The following is a 16591-nucleotide window of genomic DNA, read 5'->3' as shown; positions in this document are numbered from 1 at the left end:
CAGGCCTGCCCCCTAGCGGGCGCTTGGCGAAGGCGCGGCTCGGGCGTCTCCCGCCGCTGGCAGCTTGGCTCCTCGCTGGGCTCCGGGAGATGGGCAGCTGGCGGCCTCGGCTGCGGAGCTCCGCGCGTGGCCAGCCCTGCCCTGCTGCTGCCCGCTGACTGAGCCGCTGCCCGGCTGGCTTCCCCGCCGGCGGCGATGAAATTCCCGGGCTCGGTGCTGGTGTCGCTCTTCCTCTTCGTGGCCGAGACGGCGCTGGCGCTGTACCTGAGCAGCACCTACCGCTCGGCGGGCGACCGCATCTGGCAGTCGCTGACGCTGCTCTTCGCGCTGCTGCCCTGCGTGCTCGTCCAGTTCAGCCTCGTCTTCATCCACCGAGACCTCAGCAAGGACAGGCCGCTCGTGCTGCTCCTGCACATCCTGCAGCTGGGACCCATCGTCAGGTAGGTGGGGGGGGCGGGGGCCCCGATCCCCGCAGGTGCTCCTGCAGGAGAAGGACCGCCCAAGCGGGGAGGGCTGGCCGGGGGCGGAAAGGGGGTCAGGGGAGGGGGTGGCCGCCCCAGTTGCGCTGGAAGAGCAACGCCCCACAATGGCTGTCATACATCTCAGAATGCTGGACACGCACTCGAGTCTCTGAATTGGGGACCAGTTCCAGCCTTATTGTTATTCTTAAAAAGCTGATCGCTTCAATGGTGGATTCTATGCCAAGAGATCTGGATAGGGAATTGTGACCATTAAAATAGCGCAAGGGCTCTCTGTTGGGTCAGATGTGCAAGATAATGGACCGTTTTGTTTATAGTGAAATAAAGGTGTTGGGGTTTTGTGTGTGTAAAGCTGTTTGCTGCATCCATCAGGACGTGGTCTCCTTTTATATGCTTGGAAATCTCCCTCCCTCCCCATGCATGTTAATGGATCTGTACTGTGTGCGGTTAAGGGTCTGTGATGCTTCCTATCTGCACAGCTGCCTGCTCCGGTTTTGCCTGTGAGCAATAACTGGCAGAGAAGCATGCCTGCGTTTGGTCACAGGCACGCCCATCTGTAGAGTGTGCTTCTAGAAAGCTGTATTGGAATAAGGGAGGCAGTGGTGAGAGAGCTGGACTTGAGAATATAACAGGTTCACACATCTTGAGTAGTCTCTACCTTTTGGGATAAAAAAATCCTTCCAGTAGCACCTTTAAGACCAACTAAGTTAGTTCTTGGTATGAGCTTTCGTGTGCAAGCACACTTCTTCAGAAGTGTGTATCTGAAGAAGTGTGCTTGCACACGAAAGCTCATACCAAGAACTAACTTAGTTGGTCTTAAAGGTGCTACTGGAAGGATTTTTTTATTTTGACTATGGCAGACCAACACGGCTACCTATCTGTAACTCTACCTTTTGGGTTGAGTGAAAATATTTCAGCTTGTGAGTAAGACTAAATAAAGAGGAAGGAGGCTGAGTTTCTTGTGGACCACACACAGTTGCTCTTTGAAAATTGAAGCAGAAGAAACTGTCAAACCTATTTTTATCTACTAAAAATATTTATAACCTCCTCTTCAGGCACCTTGTTTTTTGTTAACATAATAATAACGTAATAATGCCAAAATCAAACTGCTTTGATTTTATTATTTTTTTTTAAAATATCCACCCACACACGTCATCATCCTGGAAGCAATTTGCCATTTTCAAGTCTCTCTCTCTCTCTCTCTCTCTCTCTCTCTCTCTCTTTCACCACCCAGAGGTAAATTGTGTTGCTTCAGCATGTATTGTTTCAGCAAGTATTTTCCTAACAAATTATTCTATCGGTTTCCTTTCTGTTTCTGCTGTTTTTAATTTCAGGGAGGTAACTGTGATGGTCGGTTGCAGCAAAAAAAGAGAGAAAAGCTCATGGCGTAATAAAAATGTCTTAGTCTTTAAGGTGCCTTAAGACTTAAACTTTTGTTACCCTTTATTGCTTTTGTTACTCTTTATTGCTCTCTGAATATATCATATCTCAACTTTGACGACATTGTAAGCCACCCAGAATGGATTTTTTTTGCCTAGAAAGGCAGGTTATGCACTTTAACAGAAATAAATAAATTTGATAAATCATTAACTATTGGGCAGTTATCCCTTCAAGCAAAGAAGCATGAGCAGTATTAAGTTTCTTATCAGTTTGTTCCTGAAGCCAAATTGTACATGCAAATCAAACACCAAATTGGGGGTAAAGCAGAGGGAGGGATAACATAGCAATGTTTTACAGGGCCTAATACTGTTATCCAAAACTTTTCTAATATTATTGGATGTATGCCATCACCTGCCAGCAATCCCCTCCTTGCTTTCTAAATAAAAGGTGGGGTATAAATGCAATGTTAATTAATAAATATTAAGCTCTGGAAAAACATTTCAGTCTTCCAAGGTATTCTGCTGTTGACCTAAAAGTTACCATGTTTCAATAAAGTAACTTCAGAGAGTAAGTCCATATACACAGCTGCACATAAGGAGCCTGAACTGGAAGCATTTAGGAGTCCTGCATCAGAGGAATCATTCCATGGTTTCTCAACTGGCCATGGTGATTGTCGGAACTCTTGACATAGGGAAAGCCAGTTAAGTGAATTAGCCATCAAGTTTACACATCTTATTTATACACTATTATACTATGTGTTTCTGATGCACAATAATAATGATTGAAATGTTATTATACAACAATAATACATATTAACTTCCTAAGCAGGCTGCAGAATGTCATTCCTTAAATGTTCTCAAGAACAATTTGGGCAGGGACCTGTCAAGAATGTGTTCTCCATATGATTATGTGATTATGTGGAGTTGTGAAGAGCTTAGTGCAACACAAATATTCCATCAGCAAAAGGATCTCTACCTGCGTAATGGAATGCTCTTCCCCTCTTCTCTCTTTGCAAGTGGACATCCTTGTGCTTGCTGGTGAGGCATGGTGGTTGAGTTCCACCCATGATTTTCAAATCTTAAGAATGGGCTAAAGGGGTGTTTCTCATGCCCACCTTAACTTCTTTCTAATCGGACATCCTACTTAAAAGCAATTGTGAACTTCAGAAAAGTTATGTTAAAGCAACATCTACTCTTGTCCATTTCGCCCCACAGGTGCGTGGAGGTTTTCTATATTTACTTTCATGCAGGCAGAATAGAGGAGCCTTATGTCAGCATCACCAAGAAGAGGCAGATGCCAAAAGATGGACATTCGGAAGAAGTTGAGAAGGAAGTGGGCCAAGCTGAGGGCAAGCTGTTTACACACAGATCTGCATTTAGTCGGGCATCGGTGATCCAAGCTTTCCTAGGCTCTGCACCGCAGCTGACGCTTCAGCTGTACATATGTGTCCTCCAGCAGGAGATGACGGCAGCCAGAAGTATGTATAATTGGTACATTTTTCAGTATTCCATTTTGGTGAGTGTTTAGAGATAGGGATTATGGGTAAGTAATAGCTATATCCTCTCACTTAATGTGCTATTTAGGAAACCAGATGCAGGTGGAAATGGTTAATGACCTACTTTATGGTTGTTTTGGCACCAGGTGAAGAGTTATTAAAATTCCCCCAGCCCTTTTGAAAACCTGTGCTTTTAGCGTTCTGAATCTCTGTGTATGTGCTGTAAATATATATTTATTTGCTTTTACTCTACTCCTTGTTGGAAATGTGTGCGCCAGAAATCTTTAGGATGCAATTTGTTATTTAATGTAGGCTATTACGTTTTTGATTGTACTACTGTCATTTTTGTGCTGAAAGCCAACCAGAGAAAAATGTTATTGAGTAGCTTTACATAAATATAGCAAATAAATTAAGCAGACTGTTTCTCTACTAAGAGTTACAGACTAGGTTATAAGAAGCGGAAAGCCCTTCTACGAATTATAGCAGGGAGAAGAGAACTCCCAACTTCTGTCAGCCCCAGCCAGCATGGGCAAAGGTCAGAGATGAGGGAACTGTGGTCCAGCAACACCCGGAGATAACAGGTTCCCCATCCCTAGGGATGCATCCCCTCCAGTGCTTAATTCATAAAAGTAGAAACAATGAGACCAAGACTCCCCACTCTGTAATATCTCATCCCTAATCTTAGCTGCTTGGAGCATACTAACAGGACATCTTAGAAGAAGAAGAGGAAGAGTTTGGCTTTGATATCCCGCTTTATCACTACCCAAAGGAGTCTCAAAGTGGCTAACATTCTCCTTTCCCTTCCTCCCCCACAACAAACACTCTGTGAGGTGAGTGGGGCTGAGAGACTTCAGAGAAGTGTGACTAACCCAAGGTCACCCAGCAGCTACATGTGGAGGAGCGAGGAATCAAACCTGGTTCACCAGATTATGAGTCCACCGCTCTTAACCACTACACCACACTTAGCCCAGGGGTAGGCAAGGTTTACCTCACCTAGGCCAGTTCACTCCAGAGGAGATCTCTCCGTGGGCCGGACTGCACACACACCCATGATTTCCGGCATCTGCGTCCGTGCAGATACAATTTTCAGTGTCATGGAAGTGAGTCCCCGTGCTGGGGGGGGGACACTTGTTGAGCGGGTGGCTCGGTTTGGGGGTGGCTCATGGGCCGTTTAAATGACCCCCGTGGGCTGCTTGTGGCCCATGGGCCTTAGGTTGCCAACCCCTGTCTTAGCCTTTTTCAAACGTTAACAAACTTCTATGGACACAGACAGCTGGCTACTTGATTTTTAAAACTATGTTTAAAATATTTGCTTGCAGGGATGCTTGGGGAGGAGTCACTAAGAATGCTGATGTTGCAAACAAGCAAAGAGCGTAATTTTGTCTCGCATCAGAAATACATATAATATAGTAAACTGTTCCAGATCTACATTGGGGAATCTGGATATAGAGACAACTTCTTGCGACACATTCTATGTGAAAATTAATTCAAAGGAGCAGCTTGAAGACACCCAGAGTTACAAGAGTATATGTATAGGAAATCCTATTAGAGGTCTGAAATTAACTTTAGCACTTTCAGACTCATGTCCAGAGATTAATTTCTTTAAAGTTAAACAAGTTTCAGGAGTACATTGAAATAGCAGTGAATGTGGCCCTGAAAGATTAATAAACCAAAAATCCTGATGACCGCAGACAATTGGATGCTCTAGGATGCTGGCATTATTTTATTATTTAATTTTATCTATTAGATTTATGTACCATCCTTCAAGGTGGTTCACAAGATAAAAATACAAGATAAAAGCACAAATAATTAGTCAAAACAGAAACAAAATAATAGAAAAAGATTGCTGAGTCCTGAGTTCCCTCTGTGACCCCGTGAGACCCTGTTTTTATTTGTTTAAATCTACAGAATTCCTGTTTTAATATGATTTTATACTACTGTTTTATGTTTGTTTTAATCATACTGTTTATTGTATATATATAGAGAGAGAGAGAGGGAAGTTAAATCTTGCCGCCCTCCTAAATCTCTCATCACACACACACAAATTATTTTTTAAGGTTATGAATTTAAGGTCCTAAATTCAGAAGGGCTTCAGAATTGCGCCTCTTCTGATAATTTGGCTCTTCTGCTATACTCATAATTTATTTCATTTGTTCCATTTAGTTTTGAGTGTGTGGTCAGTTGCCAGTCTTTAGCAAGTATGGAGCAAAGTGTGAAATTTTCATTGACACAGTCAAAAGAAGGTAACTTAGCAGGACGTGCAGAAATTCAGGATTCCTTTGTGCAAGTCAGTCAGGTTGACCGGCCTCCATGGTGGAGAGGCTGTCACAGGGCTGCAGCAATGGGACAAGGGCGGGAACCTGCACCTGCCAAGACTCCCTCAACGGAAGAGCCGCTGAGGGCACGGGAACCCTCCCTTCTGTGGCCCTTGCCAGAGCGGCAGGCTGAGGAGAAAGCAGCATCTCCTCTTTCTCTCCCAGCCACTGGTAGAGGATTTGCTGGAAAGAGGCTGAGGAATGGGGTGCTGTAAGCCCCCGCTTCCTGTCTGAGCCTTGGCTAGGGGTGTGAGGCGGACAGAAGGAGTGATTTGCCTATTCCTGCAGCTTTGGTGGCAGGTGGAGGGGCCGAGTTTCACTCCCCTCCCGTACCTTAAAAAGGAGGCATGTTTGGTTTTGTTATTGTAATGCGTCATTATGATGGTATAGTTTGCTTCTTGAGGATTTGCAACTCGCCATACAATTCCACTTCCAGGTGTGGCCCTCAGGCTGTTCTAGTGCGTCTCCGATCACCCTGACTGCAAAGCCTTGGCACAGTCCCTGACGCCGCCCCAACCAAGTGACCGCCCTGTGCTGCTGCCTTGCTTGGTTGCTCCTTTGATGTATGGTTTGAGTAATAATGGGAGTTGTAATCTGAAATAATCTCCACCTGACATAGCTATGGGAAGGTAACAAAGCAGTTTCTGGCAGGATATGGCTGAAATGAATGGTCTGGAACAAGTCCAGTATTGGTTTAAAAATACATTGAAAAACCAGTTTGAGTGGCAAAAGAAATCCAGTACTTGTATTTTTAAAAAATGACCTTCAAATGTGTGACTTTCAAAAACAACAAAAACCCAAATACCTGCAAAGCAACAATTAAAAAAACAACACAAAATCCAAGCATTAAGACTTCATCAAAATAATATCCACGTTCTTCACTCCACTGAAAGATAATTGCTGTATGTAGATATATTTGGAGCACCTGAATGACAAATGAAATACATTCTTGTAAGGTCTTGTTATTCTGTGAAAGCACTTGCACATTTTTCCCATAACAAGTCAAGGACCCATATTTTAGGAGAAAGCAAGCATTAGATATGAATGGCTAGACTCAACATGTTGATCTAATTTCATTCACATTGCAACAGGATAATCCAAAGAGAGTAGATTCAAGACTACAGTGTATGTGGAACACTATATTAGATTGTATTGAACTTGCAAAGCTTGGTAACAGATTTCATGAGTATGGGTCATCATTCAAAGCTCTACCCACACAGAGGCACCCCAAACACTGTGATGGTTAGTATTGTGTCATTCATCTCTCTCCCTGCCACCCTGTTTGCCCATTCAGTGCAAAGCACCTCAAAGATGTAATTAAGATGTGGAGAACCAGAGGATGTGGCAGAGACACCCCTCTTGATTGCAACACCCTGCCTGAATTTAAAATAAAACCCTAAGGGAATTGGGCATCTGAGTGTTGCCCACAGTTTGAATCCCAGGAAGCCAACTGGCATGTAGTACTCCAGGCTTCCTCAACCTCGGCCCTCCAGATGTTTTTGCTTACAACTCCCATGATCCCTAGCTAGCAGGACCAGTGGTCAGGGATGATGGGAATTGTAGTCTCAAAACATCTGGAGGGCCAAGGTTGAGGAAGCCTGTATTACTCATTGAAGTGTTTACATTTGTGCCTGTGGAAAGGGAACTGAATTAAGGCAGTCACCCTCTGTTTGTTAAGATGAGAAGCATCCCAGAAGGTCCTGGCTCAACGCCTATCTCAACTACAGAATTAGGAAGTTGCTATCTTTTCTTTTTTAGCTGTGGCCCCTCCCCCAAGTGGGCAAAACAGGAATAACACAGTATTATTGAATGAGGAATAATGAAATGCTGCTAGTTAGCACTTTGCACACTTAAAGCTCAGTGACTGAAAGCCTTGAGTTTGCTCTTGCAGCAAATTCAGTACAGCTGCTGAGACTTGAATAGCTTTGTGGTTTGTACCTGATGCTGATGAGAATGCTGGAGTTTCTCTCAAGGCCCAACATGCTAAAATATTGTCCTGGAGCTGCCATGCTCACGGTGTGAACATAATAGTTCAAGGAAAGCCTTTAGCACAGGTCCAAGGAGCATGCATGCATTTGAGGGCCCCAGTTCATTTCTCAGTGTTTCTACATGGTTTAGGCACATGGACTAGGAAAAGTGTGTACCGTACTGGGATAGTGCTTAAGAAGATACTATAAGCTGCATCAGTTTAGGCCACTTGAGTCAGCCACTTCCAATGAAAGCATGTTCCTGCCATACAATGTTCTCTGGCTGCTTTCAGAAATGTTGATTGCCTTCTCTTTCCTCAGGCATCTTCATGGTCCTTTCTCTCCTGTCAATCGTCTATGGAGCACTGCGATGCAACATCCTGGCCATTAAGATTAAGTATGACGATTACGACATCAGCGTGAAGCCTGCTGCCTACCTCTGCATCTTCCTCTGGAGAAGCTTTGAGATTGCCACTAGGGTGATAGTCCTGGTCCTCTTCAGCTCTGTCCTTCAAATCTGGATCCTCCCTGTGGTGCTAGTGAATTTCTTTGCTTTTTTCTTTCACCCGTGGATTCTCTTCTGGCAAAGTAAGTGCACTTTGCCGGAAAATATAGAGAAGGCTTTGAGCAAAGTGGGCACTGCCATTGTCTTGTGCCTTCTCACTTTCCTGTATGCCGGTATTAATATGTTTTGCTGGTCAGCTGTGCAGCTGAAGTTGAATGATTCCGACTTAATTGACAAATCCCAAAACTGGTACAGGCTGGCTTTATATTACATTGTGAGGTTCCTTGAGAATGCTTTTCTCTTGCTGATGTGGTATATGTACAAGACTGATGTTTACACGTATGTATGTGCGCCTTTGCTGGTCTTACAGTTGCTGATTGGCTATTGTATAGCTGTTCTTTTTATGCTCGTCTTCTACCAGTTTTGCCACCCGTGCAAAAAACTTTTCTCCTCCAATATTTCAGAAGGATTGGCACTGTGTTTCAAGTTGTTTTGCTATGTATGCAAACCTCTTGCATCCAGCAACTCTGGGGAAAAGGCAGACTTGAAGACCCCAGACGATACTGTTGACGATGCCCAGGACAGCTGCAAGGCAAATGAATCCTATAATGGAAATGCCCACCAAAGTGTTTCGTCCAATGCCTAGAACTGCTGTCAAGGAGCCACCACTCTCAAGACATGCTTATTTTAGCCCCTGGGTCTGGAAACCTTTCTGGGAAACATCCCAATGGTGGGCGGGTCTAGAGGAAAAAGTGGGCGGAGCAGCAAATGTAAATTTTTCCTTTGTACAGAAGGCTAGTTTCTTCACATACTCCTCTCTCCTTCCTAAATCCAGGCAAGCAAGAGGCATAATCAGAGTTCAAGGGCACATTCCTGCCAAGCAAAAACATTCAAGGTGGGTGTGACTTGGGTGGGGGGTGTAGATTGGGGAGGCCTGGAGGGCCACATATTGGGGCCTCAGGTTGCCACCCCTGGTTTGGGTGGTTTAGAAAGAAGGATGCACTCTGATTATCCCTCTGACCGCCATGGCAGGAGGCACATTTAAGTCCTAGCATTGCAGTGCTGGTATGATAGTTCAGTGTGTGAAGATAATTGGGATTTTAACTGTTGGAAACAGACAGCACCCCCTTATGGATGGGATGCTTCACTGCACCTTGACTTTAGATCAGGGATTTGTAACCTTTGTCCGGGTGGACCTCTGCAAGCCATGAAACAAAAGGCAAGGCAATGACAAAGTGGCTGACTCAAGGAACTTCTTATTTCATGCAAGGACCGAAATTGATCAGTGAAAAGGAGCGTTCAAAACCTCACAGGTTAACAATGTGCTTTAAAGCTTTATACAAACTGGGCTCCTTCACCTGCCACTGAGTGCCGAATTTATCTGGGTTACGTATGACATGATCTCATCCTGACTGCGTGCATTGGAACTGGGAGCTTCTGAATCCATAATGGAAAGTGATAAAATAACTTGCTGTTGATTCAGGCCTTGGCCCCGTCCTGTCAATTTTTCCTTCAAAGTGCCACAAGTGTTGATTCTCTCCAAATAGCTTAAACACTTGGTTTTTAGGTTTGCTTCTGTTGTTGGATTCTGATTGTCTTGGTCAATTACATTTCTGCTTTGTATGATGCTAAGAAAGCTTTGGTGAATGTAGCAGTAGTTAAGGAAGCATTTAGTCAATGAAAATTTTAGCAATGTCTTGCAGTTGATATCCACTCTTTTACATGAATATTTCCAAATGTTTCCATTAAGTCAAACCTACTGATATTACTGAAAATGGGGGGGGGGGGGGCTATTCACTAGAATTATTACATTAAAGTGATTAGGTCTCCAAAACAGTGGCCAGGTTGGCAGAGTGGATTTCGACGTTGAGCATAGGAGGACCTGATCCAAAAGCCAGTGAGCTGCAAAAACCATTGGGCGGGTTTTGAACAAATAATTATATTTGACTGTTTACTGGGTTTGCATCTTGCCTTTCTTCTAAATTTCTCAAAGTGATGATTTGCGGGCTGGTCCTATGCATGTTTACTTGGAAGTAAGTCTTACTTTGTTCAATGAGGCTTATTCCCAGGAAAGTGTACTCCCAAGAGAGAACTGAAGTCTTAACCTCCCAATAATTTTGACTGGTCAAGAGTATCTTTTCCAAGGCCACATCAGTGCTGGCCAGGATCAGTCCGACTCCCAAGATCAACACTCTACTTACCCCACAAGGTTACTGTGAGGATAAATGAAGTAAGAATTGTAAAGCAACTTAATACACCGAACCAGTTCTATAGAAATGTTTAAATAATATTTAAAATGACCTTTGCCACCGCAGTGCCGACAATAGTTGGCACCATGGTAGCTGAAATCCATGGTGCAATTAGCTGGTGCAACGTAGAGTCATCGTTTCTTGCTTCTGGTTTTTATTGAAACACACATAAAAAAGTGCTGGCTTTTGCCCAGTTCTACAACCGAGCAGTATATAAATTTTATAAAATGAATTAAGTGTGTTTGAACAGTGCAGCCATGTAACAGCAGGATCAGGGGGCAAGTTTTAGCGTGAATTAGCATGACAAATGTGTATCTTTATCTTTTTATACAAAATATAATACGGTCACCTTATCTGTGCACATGTAGCAAACTCCCCCTCCTTGATATTCTTATTTTTAAAAAAGAAAAAGAAATAACACCTGGTGGTTATTGTTTTATATCTGGAAAGCTGATTTGTTCCCAGAATAAAATAATTAGTCTCTAAAGAGAAAATGCTGTATGGGTGTTTGTAATTTACCTTCTTTGAGTTTTGAGTTGGGAGTGGAGGGCAGCGCATCACTTGGAACGCAGAATGTTATAGTCAGTAGGAGAAGTTAGTTGAGCTGTTGGTGATTTTATTTATTATTTTCACTTCCTTATTTTATTTATTTATACAAGTATTCCTATACTGGCCTTATAGCCTGCCCGTTGTAAATTATCCTAGAGTGGGTTACAAAAATGTCACAATTAAAACAAGCGCAAAGCCAGAAAACCAGTAAACTAACCAATATCAAAACAGCAGCACAGAACAGCAATGCAGTAGGGAATATATCCACTAAACCAAAAGGCCTGAGTAATGGAATGTGCCTTGACCAATAGTTGAAAGGCATACAATGATGGCACAAGATACACCTTGGAGAGCATGTATTCTTCTACTTGGGGGACCATCACAAAGAAGGCTGTCTCATGCTCTGCTGCCCAGCCAATCACAGAGGGTGGCGGCACTACCAGCTATCCCCTCTGGTTCTCCCTAGGCAGGGTGATGGAGGAGGAGGTGCTCCTTCAGATATTTGGGCCCCCCCAAGTTGTTTAGGGCTTTATACAGCAGTATTCAGTCCTTGGTAGCAAATTGGCAATGAATTTTGTCAGTTGGAGAAGGAGAAAGGAACAAGGATTGGCTGGGAAGCAATGGGTTTAGAGATTTCTAGTGCTTATCACATTCGTCTTAGATCTCATTTTACTATGGATTTGTTTTAGCACTAATCTGAAGCATACTTTAAGCACCATATGACTGTGGCACAGTTAATTCAATTTTATTATATTTTTGGCCAAGAAATTAATTTATCAAACATAACACCTGAGAACGCATCTCTGAGAATATTTAACCGTGCTAGAAGGCTTAAATAATCTTTATGCCTCTGTGCTGCTATTTAAGTGAATATCTGATAGTTAAAATCGAAGGGAAAGTAAAAGAGATAAATTTGTAAGAATTCTGGCTAGCACATATTTTACCTTCACATTAGAAACCAAGAGCATTTGTAAGCAAGAGTATCATACATACAAGTTATGTACCTCAATTTCAGTTAGGTCTGCTTCATAAATGGGGATTTTCCTATGCTTGGATCATCTTAAGTAGAAAAACTGTTGCATATGAAATGCTCAAGTCTCTCAAATAGGAGGTACTGAGGGTCAAACAGGTGAGTCATACATGTCAAGATGTGTTTGGCCAATGTGCTTTGTGTTTTCCCTGTTGCACTGGTCAGATTTTTTTTACTGGTTCAATCTGACACCAAGATTTGAACATAATACCAAACCATAAGTTGGTTCTATGAGGTCAAGCCTGGATGAAGTCTCAGACTTGTGTGCTCCGTCCTTCCCTCCCCTACTGATTAACTGGTTACTAACTGGTTTTCAGCAATCCATCATTTGGCATCATATTCATGCCAGCATACTGTGGTTTGTACTTGCCCATTAAAACGTATCACAGGCCTCCTCTTAGGATTCAAGAATCATATAAATAAATAGAAATTCCAAGTTATAAAGCACAAGAGTTAAAAATCAGTGCTTTATTCAGGGAGTGACATTATCATGAAGAGTGATGGTAAATATTAAGCCTGACTTCTCCATATAGCTTTTTCATAATGTTAACACTACAAAAACAAAAATCCAAAGGTTATGTGTTACATCTGTGCCTCTCATACCTCAATCTCCTAGGCTGACAGAAACAAATTGAATTTAAGGCGCTAAAGGCCAACGAGAAACACACTCCTCAGTAATCAAAATGCAGTTTCAAGCTTCCAGATGACTATAATGAAGATTAATGGAAGAATAATTGCTTTACAGGAGTTCAAATTTAGGCACTGCACCATCTTAATGGGGTTTTTTGGGGGGGGTTAGTGTCTTTACAGCAACATCACAAGAACAGGTATAATAATCTCCAGTGCACAGAACTCCAACTAAATGTGACATTTAGTTATACAAACAACAGAACCTTGTAAAGCAAAGTCCAAGGTAACTTTAAACAAATAAGGTTTCCCTGCCGATAGACTGTTGCTGTCACATAGCAACTGTGAGTTCTGCTCTGAGCCTGGAAACAAAAAATATACTATATGCTTTATTCAAAATGTTTAAAATCTGCTTTCCCCCATAAGTCCCAGTGTTAGAGCTCATAAAGCTGCCATCAGGATCTCCTGAATGTTGTTCTGTCTCCTTAATCGGTTCATTTGCCCCCCACCCCCACCCCCGCTAACTTGAGCTCTCAGGTATGCTTCAGCGAGTATCGTTTCCTTTCTGCATATTTCAGCATAGTGGGCACTATTGTCTTCATTTGTGCAAACTGAAGTCCAGACCCAATTCTGACACACAATCTTGCATACCTCCCAAGTATGATCTGTAGAATCTGGCTGCCAGACTTGTCCTTGATCCTCCAGATATTCCAATATGTTTGGTTGGCATTTGTGCCTTTAATAAGTGGGGGAAAGCAATCTCCGTTCCATGTTTAAAATGTGTGCAGCCCCTGTCCCTATCTTGCTGTTCACCAATGGCACTCTTTCTTCATGCCTGGCGTGGAAACACATTACAATCTCCTCCTGCAATTTGTAGGTCCTGTTTCCTTTTCTTTTGTGTTCCTCCCCACCCCCTCCCCGCTCTAGCCATTTGGTTTCTTATAAATCATTTATGGGAACTCAGCCAGGTTAAAGATTGAGGGCTCACTGCTTTCTTCCTGTGTGTCTTATTGAGGTAGCAGGGCGTGCTTGAAATTCTAAAAGCAGACAAAAAGGGGACACATTGTATATGAATTAGTAGGGAGAGCAGGAGAGAGGGGAAATGGTAAGACATTACACGATATACATCTGATCAGCAGCGTTGTAAATTTCAGTGCTGGGTTTGCTTAAACTCATGCAGCCTATTGCCAAAACCTCACCAATTGTCAAACTGTTCTTCTTGACTGCTTCTGATCATGTACTTTATTTATGCATGATCTACCTTAAAACTCTACTTCTTTTCTAGGTCAGGCTGTATTCAACTTTTTTTTACTAAATGCAAACACAAATACATGGCACACATTTTACCTCTGAAATGTGTATTTTCTTCAGTATTCTCCTTTAACATAATCTGGATTCAAGGAGGTGTGATAGTGAAGACTGACCTCTCTGTGTGGACTAGGGGTGAGTGAATTTGTCAATTTCAGTTTTTCTTAGTTTCTCATTTTCCCACTCTGGAGTTCAGTTCTCTGCATTTTCGCATCAGTTTTTTATATAAATTTGTAGCGACCTCATGAAAATTCATGAGTTTTACTGTGACTTTCTTCTAATATACACATTTCTGCTCAATATGTGCATCTTTGCAAAGCAGTTTTCCCAAATGGAATGCACTGTTTTGTGCTGTTTTAATACCTGCATTTTTGCACACATTACTTGGCCAGAGAACTGCATTGCAAAATTCAGGAAAGTGCAAATATTCTTTTGGAATATTATGTAGATTTGCCTTCGAATGCAAACTGAATCCTATTTCTCCTTATCCCTAGTGTAGACAGAGGGTAGGAGGAGCTGGAGTCAAGTCTGAAATGATTGTCTGTGGGTACAGGAAAACTCTGGTTTTACATAACCAGAAAGAAAAGGCGGGGAAATTCTAAATGAACTAAAATCTTGGCAATACCCCTCTGAGAGGCATTTTCATGTGATCAAAGTGTTGCAAAATCAATGTGAATTTTCCATTTTTTACACAAAACTTTCAATCACCACATCTCATTTGTTAGATGGGGGAACTTTCTGATGAATAGGTTTATGACTGTTACACATGATATGCTGTTCTCTGTACTATGAGGGAGTGGCTGCCATTCAGACAGAGCTGGAAAGAGGTGGGAAGAAGAAATAAGCGCGTTCTTTGATATACATCAAACTTGATCATTGCATTCCAATGAAGAGTCAGTGTGGTGTAGTGGTTGGAGTGTTGGACTAGGACCTGGGAGAGGAGAGTTTAAAACCCAATTCAGTCATGAAGCTTGCTGGGTGGCCTTGGGCCAGTCTAACCTATCTCACTGGGTTGTTGTAGGATAAAACAAGAAGTAGGAGAACCATGTAGACCACCTCAATCTCCCTGGGATGGAAATGCAGTAAATTAAAAATATATTTATTTGAAGCAAATTCCATTGATTTTACTAGAACTAACTTCTGAACAGTAGCACACAGCCTGTTTATTTCAGAAGTACTCTTTTGACAACCAATCTAGTATAAATTAATAAATTCATGATTTCAATTTTATTCCATACTGAAGTAGAAAACAATGTTTTGATGGGCAGGCTTTGGATTTAAGACCACAAGCTTATGGGGCTTATGCGTTGCCCCTAACAGTTGTACGGTGCCTATCAATTTTAGGTGCTCTAATAATAATGAATGTTAAATTGACACGAGAAAGCATTTCAAGCATTGTCTGAAACGAGAGTGATATTTTTAGTTGGCAGCTTAGTTTCTGCCATCTGGCTTTCTTTTTCCAGCTCTGTGGTGTGTGTCTCTGTTCTACTGTCTTCTTGTCTGAGAGAGAGAGAGAGAGAGAGAGAGAGAGAGAGAGAGAGAGCCATGTAGACCAGTGGAGGGCAGTGCAGAGTAGAACCATGCAGCAAAATGAGGATAGGTAGCGAATCATTTAATGAGCTGCTAGATCAGCATCTTACATTAATTTCACTGTTTTATAGTGCTGTTCCTTAACACTCCGTGGCCGGTATTCAGTTGTCTTTTTCTCATAGTAAGTAGACCCACTGGATTTAATGAGCATGTCAAAATTAGCTCTGTTCATTTCAATGGGTCTATTCTGAGTAAAACTTAGTTGAATACTACCCTGTGTGCCTCACATGCATTATCTTTGTAATCCATACAATGCACCTATGTACTTAGGCCAATTATATAGTGTATCAAATAAACAGCATCATATTGTCAGATAATGCATCTGATGAAGCAGATTGTGGTCAGTGGGAGCTTATGCAATAATAATACATTTGTTCGCTCTTTAATGTGCTGCAAGATTCTTCACTAATAAACCCTGGGGTGGAAAGAATGAGGATAGTGGTTTGTTGGATGCAGTAAGTTTATGGCTCAGTTGAGAATTGTAACATCTCCTGCCTCATGCTGTTAACTATTATGCTTGCTCTCTTGCAGGTTTTGTTTCTGTTCCACTCTCAGGACAGAACACTGTACAAGTGTTACATGGGATCTCAAAATTGCATCTGTGTGCCAGCTTTTCTACAGGCAGACTATAATGTGCAGTAGATCTTTAGACTGCTTCTCAGGCAAAATATGCCCCCCAAAGCGGTTTCCATATTATTTGTTAACACATGCACAATACAATATAATATTAAAGCTATTTTATACACCCATTTCCTCCACAGCACTATTAAAAGACAGTGTGAGTCATACAATCATAATGATCAGCATAATTATAATATTTCAGAGCCAGACTACAATACATTCCTTCAGCCAAAGTCATAATTAGCCACTAAAGGCCATGGTTTGTTTTGTTTTGTTGTTTTGTTTTGTTTTGTTTTTAATGTCTTTTTCAAAGCAGAAAGGGGTGGAGATCTGATATCTTGCTTACAGACACATCACAGCAGATACACTGGCAGGCACAGAGTCCCCTGACCCTGCTCCTCAGCTGATACTTCCAGATCAGCAGAGGAGTTAGGCATTGCATTTTCCTCTCCGTCACAGCACTGATTTGGCTGGGG

At 42.3% G+C, this 16591-nt stretch overlaps 1 protein-coding gene across 1 annotated transcript; it reads left to right on the top strand.

The window, feature by feature from the left end:
* Window positions 1–51: 51 nt before the first annotated feature.
* Window positions 52–10884, top strand: XK (X-linked Kx blood group antigen, Kell and VPS13A binding protein). Its single transcript, XM_081004379.1, has 3 exons — window positions 52–440; window positions 3074–3336; window positions 7958–10884. The coding sequence occupies exons 1-3, from the start codon at window positions 196–198 to the stop codon at window positions 8785–8787; spliced, it is 1338 nt and encodes a 445-aa protein (XP_080860505.1). The 5' UTR covers window positions 52–195; the 3' UTR covers window positions 8788–10884.
* Window positions 10885–16591: the final 5707 nt, after the last annotated feature.

The sequence above is a fragment of the Podarcis pityusensis genome (assembly GCF_964106645.2).
Source record: "Podarcis pityusensis genome assembly, chromosome: 4".
Taxonomy (NCBI): Eukaryota; Metazoa; Chordata; class Lepidosauria; order Squamata; family Lacertidae; genus Podarcis; species Podarcis pityusensis.
The sequence above is the reverse complement of the archived record's forward strand: the minus strand, read 5'-3'. Positions and strand labels throughout refer to the sequence as shown.

Coding starts and splice junctions, on each gene's coding strand:
- XK (XM_081004379.1), top strand. CDS start 196: ATGAAATTCCCGGGCTCGGTGCTGGTGTCGCTCTTCCTCTTCGTGGCC. Junction 441..3,073: donor CAGCTGGGACCCATCGTCAG/GTAGGTGGGGGG, acceptor TTCGCCCCACAG/GTGCGTGGAGGTTTTCTATA. Junction 3,337..7,957: donor GGAGATGACGGCAGCCAGAA/GTATGTATAATT, acceptor CTCTTTCCTCAG/GCATCTTCATGGTCCTTTCT.